The sequence below is a fragment of the Amphibalanus amphitrite genome, unplaced genomic scaffold, assembly GCF_019059575.1.
Source record: "Amphibalanus amphitrite isolate SeventyFive unplaced genomic scaffold, NRLGWU_Aamphi_draft 000199F_arrow, whole genome shotgun sequence".
NCBI classification, from domain to species: domain Eukaryota; kingdom Metazoa; phylum Arthropoda; class Thecostraca; order Balanomorpha; family Balanidae; genus Amphibalanus; species Amphibalanus amphitrite.
Window position 1 is genome coordinate 808,641 of NW_024881694.1, and position 9,398 is coordinate 818,038.

Below are 9,398 nucleotides of genomic sequence, written 5' to 3' on the forward strand. Positions count from 1 at the left end.
AGTAAACTCGCCAGGGAGGGGTAACATGACACACAGACGTTTTTTACTATCTTCTGAATGGTAAACTCTTTTGATTTACTCTTGTCTAGAGTGTAACATTTTTTGGGTTACACTCTTTGAAAGGGTAAATCTTTAACGGAACCCTTTTTTAGGGAGTAACGCATCATCTACTCTGTGCTTTACCCTCCTACGGAGAGTATATTCTTATGGCCTACCCTTTGTCACATGGTAATGTTTACTCTTTCCTTTAGTGTACCCCCCCCCCCCCCCCAGAGGATGGTAACAGACCCACAGACGCTTCCTTCAGAAGCTTCACGAAGCTTCTGTTAACCGGAGCTCACCAACTAAAAAAATGCTTCAAGAGCAACAATGTAGGTATATTTGGCTTCCGTACAAACAATACGAGGGGCACACCAACCATGAACATTGTGAGACTCTTCACTTATTCATACAAATTTATACAAAGCGTTCAGCAATGCACAAGCGGTAAATAAACACCATGATACAACTTGAATGCAATTTGAATATGAATACAAGACATTCAGCGCCCTCATATTGGATTAGGCAGAGCGCACAATATTTGAAGTGAGCGACGGCGTTCCTGGGTGGTCGCCCGTCTGCGTGAGATAATGAGACTGGATCACTACAGTGCAAGGCTTTTTCAAAGTCACCAACAAAATGCATAAACTTGTAGCATCACAACAAAATTAATGTACGTACTCACAACACTAGGCCACGTGGCCGTGCACGGGGTCCTGTTAACCAGGTCAAATTAGCACCACTCAACGGCACGCAATGCTCTAGCACAGGGGTCGGCAAATGGTGGGGCATGCCCCCTTTGGGGGTAATGACGCCCTTCGGCGGGGGGTAATGAGGGCCGCTGAGAAAGCCTCATCTTTTTTAGAATTAATGGCTCCCTTGATGGGACAAACATCGCAATTGTTGTGCTTCAGGATTCAAAGATTAGTCGAGGTCAAACGCACAAAGCATGAACTGATTAGCAAGCGCCTGTCAATTTTCATGTAGCTGCTCACCATTCCGTACAGTCGTTGAAAGTAACTGTCATGTACTAACCGGCGCTCTTCTATTGGCGTTTTCACAGTCACTAACGCAAGGGAGAGGAGTCGTCCATTGCACCCTGACCTGAGCATCTCTGTCTCTGAGCTGGAGCTTTGCAGAAAAATTGAGCGTGTTGCCCGTGAAGATAAGCAGCCGCTGCTACCCAATTTAAAGGTCGTTGGTCATTGGGTGACCTTCCATAGGTCAATAACAACTGCCGAGTAAATCGGGTCCTGCTGTAACTTCTTGAAGTGAGATTTTTGGCCTGCCATGATCTCAAGAAAGATCTCACAAATCAACGGTTATTCGGGTTAAGGTCATGCCATTTTCAGGACAGATAAAAATGATCGGCTCGATGGTACAGTTTTTTTTTGTAATCCGACCCTTTTAACGTGATCTATTCCCGAAAAATACCCGCTACCCCTATACGTATGGGGGTTAACCCGCGCCCCGCTGGGGCTCCTGGATTTCCACGCCCTGCTGGAGGTGGAGGTTGAACACCCCCTACTAACTTGGCTCCTGGTTCACTAGCGAAACGCCGTAGTCGGCGATCGAAAGAGCGTAAGAAATGATGAAGAAAAAATATGGTCACTTTTTAGGTCAAATCAAAGGTCAGGTCACCAGAGGTCATCGAACGTAAAATTTCGCTAATTTCCAGGTCAACCTTTGACAGTTTTCGACAAACTGGCCTATAGCTCAGGAAAGGATAGAGCTACAGCGCTGCGGAAAAACGCATTCGATAGCTCTCTTTAACGTTTTTTCTGATACCTGCCCTCAGATTCAACCGAAGATTAACGGTTTAGCCTGCAGGAGACAAAAACTGCCAAAATGTACGTTGCTTGCTGATAGTTTTTCTTAAATAACTTGTCACTCAAAACTTGCGCAAGAGCTCACTTTTATCAGCATCGTGATCCTCCCGTCGAGAAGCATCGAAGGTTTTGTTGCATATCAGTCGATCCGTATCGTCGAGCTGAACACATCTAAGGCATTTCCATCGCTCTGAGATGCCTTTATCAAAGTTATTAGCGAATAGCTGTTAGATACCATTCATGACCTGAAATGACCTCAGGGACATACAGCGGGGTTACGGGTGCAATTTTCCGGTTCAGCGGTCATGTTTACTTGTAAATAAGAGTGTCACAGTGTTAGGAATGACACTGGTCCAAAAGAGGCGCCTTTCAATTTTCTACCATTTGCTTTGCGTCCTCTCCCATTGATAATGGGAGAGGGCGTGTAATTGACCTTAACTTTGGTCACCGACATCAAATCTCCGAGATACAAATTTTGTACATGCTGTTGCCTTTATCAATTCCTGAAAGTTTGAAAGAGATCTGTCACTCAATGCAGCTAAAGCAGGCGTTACAGTCTTTACTGAGGTGAGGTCACTTGACGTGATCTGGTGACCTGACCTTGAGTGACTCTGGTCTGAAATATTCACAACATGTGCAGAAACGATGTATGATCAATTGTTCCAAAATGGTGGCGCTCTGTGCCAACGTTTTTGAGATATTTGCGAGAAACCGCAGGGGAGGGGGGCCTGCGGTTTCTCGCAGATATGGTACCCAAAGAGTCACGGAAAAGTATGGAATTTCAGCAACCTTGGTTGTATCACCAATGGGGTCTGGTAGGTGGGGGTAATGGCCCTGCCTGGCGCCAAAAAAGGGGGCACGACCCCGGAGGACCTGCCGACCGCTGCTCTAGCACATCGGTACTTACAATAAAATGTCCACAGAGGCTCTATAGGCGATGAACAACACACAAGCACAATCACCAACGGCCACGCCGCGCGGCACCGACACTGCTCACATCCGCTCTCGGAGACCAACGGCCGAAAACTGACAGATGCGCGCGGCCTTCAAACCGCAAACGGCCGATCTCGTTTCTGATTGGCTGATTGTTTCCATTTCAAATATCATCTTCACGAGGGTAAACAAGATCCACGCATGAAACGACTATCTGTACCCGAGTCACGATACCCAGGAGGGAAGAGTTTTCGTGATGTTCTGGATCGCGAGAGTAATATTGATATTTACATGGTAATAATACTCTTCGCTGGCGAATAAGTTCATATTAACCACGTACCGTTACTATGCCCATAATGGTAGCAGCGAGTTACCCTTTCAATATACTATTATCTTGCGGGTTTGATGAAAATGAACTCTCCAGGAGGTAGTAAAAAAGTTTTGAGTGCGGTGCGTTATTTTTTGGTCTGAGGGGCTTACGGCGGACCAAAATGAGACAGTTCCAAAACTTACGACTGTTAGAAATTTAGATGTGTCACGTTATAGACATTATGGGCTATCGGTTCTGAAGTTAATCGCACATTATCCTGTCTGTAAGAATATGAGCTGCTGCTCCTCAGTCCTCATCCGTTAGATCAATAGCTGGTAAAATTAAGAATAAGTTCGATGCTACGTAAAAAGCACCTTTTATCGGAGCATTGATAACTTTCCAGTTTACCTTTACTACCTCACATGATGTAAAGTAACGGTCATACCCGGTCATACGGTAACGGTCATAACGGTCATATTAGTAAAGTAATCTTGGTCATACCTACTTATAGGTATTAGACGATGCATGATATCCTGGTGGATAGAATGGTCAGAAGATAATCATTTAGTTTAACTCCCCTCGTATTATTTATACTCTTCAATATCGTTGCATTTCAAAATTATTTCTATGCAGGTTATGTCAGCATTTTTCTTCATATTTAAGCTACTTTTGGCAGTCCGATTTACCAAGTCCGTTCATTCATGCCTCTGCGGCGGCTGGTTGTCCCAACTGGCAACTGCAACTCCCAACTCTGTCTGGCAATGCTGCACTCCCGCATTTTGCAGCTACTATTGCACGCAGCAATGTTACGCAAGTCTCCGACCAGGAAACCTGCTTAGCCTGGTCGCTGAGGATAAACGATCCTCCAGTCTGTGTGCGCCTTGAATATCGAATCAATCGATCGGATATCTATCATATCGGCATTCCAAGTTGACACCACAACACGAATCGAGATGTCACGCGAGCTATCTCTCACATCACCCTCGCCCAACAACTCTGTCATCCTTTCAATCACGCATTTTGCACACATCGCTTGGCGCAACGCTTGTTTACCACATTCTCATATCATACTTGCCTCGTGAGTCGTGGACTGTGAATCACGGTCGGGAAGCCTGTCACGTGATCAACCCGCCCAGCGGGGGGAGGGGGTGACGGACTGACAACTGGGTCACTCGCTACCCGTCACACCGGCTTGTCTGTCACAATGCGGCACCTGTCATTGACCTGGAGACACCTGAGCGCGATTTGACGACTGGGCGGTATGCCAAATACGGCGGCCGGTTCGGCGTCCCATCCGGTTACGCTCCGTCTGTCCTGAATTGACGCGTCGAACGATCGACCCCGGGCGACTGATATTGCTTTGTGATGTCGCCGGATGCGTGTGGATACTTGTGATGTATGCGGCATGGCGCCGGTGGAATCCTGACGGCGACAGGGTCGCGGCAACAGACCGTTCTTGCGAACGCGCTATCGAACAGAATCGAACATAACATTAGCGCCTCGAGCTGCCGGTCTGACCTACTAGGGTCTGTTGGAGGCTGGATGTGACTGAGTGACTGGATGGAGGGGGAGGTCAGAGCACCTCGGACGGAGGCCACTGGTCCTGTCCTAGAGTCGCAGAGTTTGCATTTCTGCAGAGATCTAATCACCATGCAGCATGCCGCGGGTGCCGTGCATGTGGTTTGATTCAATGGAGCGGAAATTATTTCGTCATCGCTCAACTTGCTAAATGCAGACTGATTTATTGCATGCACGTTTGCAAGTTACGCAAATTTGCGTTCCATTTATGCTTCTATTCTTAGTCGTTTTAGAGGTAATTACAAAGGGATATAGACGGTCAGTGCGTTGACCTCCAGGGCCCCCGAGCAGATCACTTGTTCAGTGACCGGTGTATGCAGATCGCTGTCCCACATCCTCAGAGGTCACTCCTGGGTGACGGCACGACCGGAGCACTGCCCTGGGCCTCCCCGAGAGCGGGCCGCTAGGTGTGGCGCCGATCACTGACCCCGTGTTCCCTCTTCCGCAGGTGATCACTATGAGGGTGGTACTGGCATCGCTGGCGACGCTGCTGCTGGTGGCGGGGACGGCCACCGCCCGCACCGAGAGGCAGTTCCTCAAAAAGTGCCCACGGGGCTTCGACCTCATGTACGACCGCCAGGCGCGCAAGCTGACCTGCGAGTGCAAACGCAACCACCTCTACTGGAAGGAGACCGGCTTGTGCTACCGCGAGTTCACGCAGGGGCCATGCAAGCAGGGCAACAGGATCGTCCTGAACGCCACTAGCAATGAAGTCATCTGCCAGTGTCCCACCTTCTGGTCGCAGTACGAGGACGGTACGTGCCACGAGGACTTCACACGCGGCCCGTGTCCCGATGGAGAGCTGATCGTGTACGATCCGGCCACCGACCGCGGCGTATGCCGGTGTGACGCCTCCATGCGCATGCATTACTTCCCTAAGACCGGTAGGTGCTACCCCAAGTACAGCCAGGGTCCGTGCAATGACGGCCACATCGTCAAGTTCGACTACCGCAGCCTGGAGCCGCGATGCGAGTGCCGCGACGGCTACACCAAGTGGGCGGACGGCCAGTGTTACCAGCTGAACACCGCCGGACCGTGCGACCTGTCCGACTGTCCCGGCGCGCCCTGCCTGATCCAGAACCTGGAGACGCTGCGCACCGAGTGCACGTGCCTGCCCTCGGGCGCGCGCACCGCCGACGGCCACTGCTACCAGCCCTACTCGCAGGGTCCGTGTGACGCCGGGCAGTGGCTCGTGCTCGACAACGACGGCACCTCCTCCTGCGAGGCCAAGAAGCAGTGCACGCGCTTCGACAACTGGTTCTTCTGGGAGGGCACTGAGCGCTGCTACCGCCAGTACACGCAGGGTCCCTGTGAGCTGGGCCAGCTGTTTTACATGGACCCGACCACGGGCCAGCCGAGCTGCCGCTGCGATCCCACCTGGAACGCCTACTACTGGGCAGAGGACGGCCGCTGCTACGAACAGCACTCGGTTGGACCGTGCCCGCAGGGCATGTTCTTCGGCTACAACTTCACCCAGGAGCGCGCCGAGTGCAGCTGCTTCAAGAGCCACGTGCTGAACCCGGAGGACGGCACGTGTCTGGAGCGCCACACGCGTGGCCCGTGCGACCAGGGCGAGCTCGTGCACGAGAACGAAAACGGCCACCTCACATGCAAGTGCTCCAAGGATCTCAGCTCACACTACTGGGAGAAGGACGGCAAGTGTTACGAGCACTTCAAACAGGGTCCGTGCAAGGACGGTGAGACCTTCCGCATCGACCACCGCACCGGCCGGCCCAACTGCATAGTCTGGCAGGGCTAGAGGCGGCGCGCAGTCGCGGGGTAACTTCGATCTGAGCACAGCATTTGACAGTGGCGCGCGCGGGCCGGCTGCACGCGCGGCGGCTCGGCGGCGCGGTGCGGCCTGCATTGTGGGACGGACCGGGGTCAGAGGCGTGGTCTTGTTCAGCTGCTCGCGGGGAGCAGTGGCCCGAGACGGCTCCGCCGCGACAGGTGTCCCCAAGGCTGGCCGCTGACAGCGCACATTATCATTTGGCCAGAACCCGCCGCACACGGACGCTGCAGGCGCGCGGTGGTGAGCTGGCAGGCGTGCGTACGAGTGGATGTGTGGTATGGTGTTCCAGGGTGAGCGCTTATATAGAGACCGGGGCTTGATTGTAAATAAGACAGCGTGATAAGGTGATAGCAGAGTGCTGAGAGCCCATGTGTTATTGAACGTCATCGTATGATCTTAAGTTATGTTAGTGTTATGGTGGACAGGCAGTATTGAATCCGTTTGACTGGATCCCCGATCTGTTTTAACACGAATCTGATGTTGTGAGAGGAACATTCTCATAGCCTGTTCATGTAATCAGAGCAGATCAGTGTAAAATTCAGCGTTGATTGTATATCACTGTGTTTTTCTCAGTGACTTTGCTTGTAAATCGCTCGTGAATAAAGATTTACATTTCACTGTGGCGTTATTATCGACAATGATATTCTTACGACTAGGATTTCATTTATTCATTTCATTTCATTTCATTTATTTGTTGCACATCCTTCCATGCAGGCATAGTTATTTCAGGATGGCACATGATCAGGGAGCCACTATGCACAATGCACATGCTCTTTCCTCGAGCTGCGTTCGAGTTCACTAAGAGGAGAAAAAGAAAAAACAGGATCAAGGCAACACCTTAGACCACTTCAGCATCAAACTATACATTTCGTGGTGGCCTGATCGCTTTTCATTATCGAGGATAATGAAAGGGCCAGCGACTGGGGAAAGGGAAGGGTGATACCTAGGACGTTGATTGTCCTTTGAGCGCGCATTCAACAGTACGTAGTCAGACGAATGTTCCTGGTTATTAACCTTCCTTGAAAAGCTGAAACCCTTCAAACGTCGATAACTCCAGGCGAGTACGAAGGAAACCATTATTAACATGTCACTATCAAGGAAAACGAATGCTTCCAGAAGCGAATAAAAGCAAAAGACCATAGCCAGTAACCTTTATAAAACGAAATATTTAAACATAGCCCCGCCTTGACCCCGGAGCAGACAAGCACACTGCCTGACCTCAGAGAGGACATGACTTAATTGCTCTGTTTACAATACTTCGCTATTTTGATGTCAAGTTTTACGACCCTGATAAGTGGTAGCTAATTCAGATCGCATTACTTTAACGACAGTGAGTAAACCTTTACCTTTGGCCTACCTCGAATAATCCGACCGGACGGGCTATACAATTACAGACCTAAACTATTCATGAAGAATAAGGACACAAAGTGCTCGCTCCCTTACCGATCATTTTCCATGATCGGCCCTCACAATGTCGTTTCTCGCCAGCTCGTCTGTAGCTGACCTCCATCGCCAAATCACTCGTCACGCGTCAGAATCGTCCGCGCTGCGTCACGATCCGTGACCGTAGGTCGTCACACAGCTGGCTAGTCGAGACGAGACTCACGACCGGTCCACGGAGGAGGGGGGGGGGGGGGGGGGGGGGGTAACTCGGTCAAGGAAGGCACAAAAGTGACCCAGCAGGAACGGCGAATATCCCCACCGGGTCGGAAAGGGGACAACCAGACAGAAGTTTAAGGGTTTGACGTGGTAGAGACTAGCAGCTTTGAGCTAAGAGCGACAAAAAACAGCTTAAGTCATAAGTAAATAAACAGAAGCATATCTATCTCATTAGGTGGCTTGGTTTGAAACTAAGAGTGATTGAAAGTGAGGAAAGAGAGAGAGAGAGAGAGAGAGAGAGAGAGAGAGAGAGAGAGAGAGAGAGAGAGAGAGAGAGAGAGAGAGAGGGAGAGGAGAGAGAGAGAGAAAGAAAGAGGGAGAGAGAGGGAGAGAGAGAGAGAGAGAGAGAGAGAGAGAGAGAGAGAGAGAGAGAGAGAGAGAGAGAGAGAGAGAGAGAGAGAGAGAGAGAGAGAGAGAGAGGAGAGAGATCTTGGTCGGTCGATCTCGTGAAGCTCTGTACTGGGCCACTGAACAGCCAGTCACGGGTCAGCTCAGACCCAGCACACGTTCTGCTGAGCCGACGTAGCAAGGAGAAACCGGCAAGGCAGCTTTGGCGTCGGCCATGCATGCCCCCTCCTCTGAGCAGGGACCGCGGATTCCGGGGGGCAGGGTGTGCAAAATCCTGAGGGTGTGCAAACACCTATTTTTGCACACCCACAGTTCGTTGTGGGGGCCAATGCGGCCCTGGCGCTTGAGTGTCCCAAGCCGATTCTCGAGGGCCCCAGCGCGAGCCTGATGGTCCCGCACCGGTGCCTGAAGGCGTGAACAGGTTCTAGTGTTATCTCAGGAGTTATCTCAGAACCCCACCCACGCCATTTTTAGCGCTCCCACCGGCTCTTGAGGGCCCAGGTCGATGCCCGAGGGCCCCAAGTCGATGTCTAAAGGTCCCACGCCGGTGTCTGAGTACCTACATGGCTAGCTCAGGGATCCACGCCAGTTTCTGAGGGCCCTAACCGGCTCTTTAGGGCCCCTTGCCCCCTGCCCTCCTTAACCCCTCTTGGGGCCGATGCCTAAGGGTCCTGCATCAGCACCTGAAAGCCCACAGAGTTATCTCAGGGCCCCACACCAGTTTCTGAAGGCCCTCACCGGCTCTTGAGGGGCTCCAGACCGATATCCAAGGACCTCTGGCCGATGCCCGAGGGCCCCAAGCCGTTACCCGAGGGCTTTACACAGCTATCTCAGGGTATAATGCCACTTTCCGAGGGCCCTAACCGGCTCTTGAGGGCCCCAGGCCGATTCCTGAGATCCCCAGGCTGAT

The 9,398-nt window shown here is 51.4% G+C and overlaps 1 protein-coding gene across 1 annotated transcript in view; it reads left to right on the forward strand.

Moving 5' to 3' along the window:
• LOC122384825 (neurogenic locus notch homolog protein 1-like) overlaps positions 1-7,098 on the forward strand; it is a 54,679-nt gene extending 47,581 nt beyond the window's left edge. Inside the window, exon 2 of the mRNA XM_043372600.1 lies at positions 5,138-7,098. Within this exon, the coding sequence (XP_043228535.1) occupies positions 5,147-6,448 (1,302 nt within the window). The 5' untranslated portion in view covers positions 5,138-5,146 and the 3' untranslated portion in view covers positions 6,449-7,098. The remainder of the gene's footprint in view (positions 1-5,137) is intronic.
• The last annotated feature ends 2,300 nt before the right edge of the window (positions 7,099-9,398 follow it).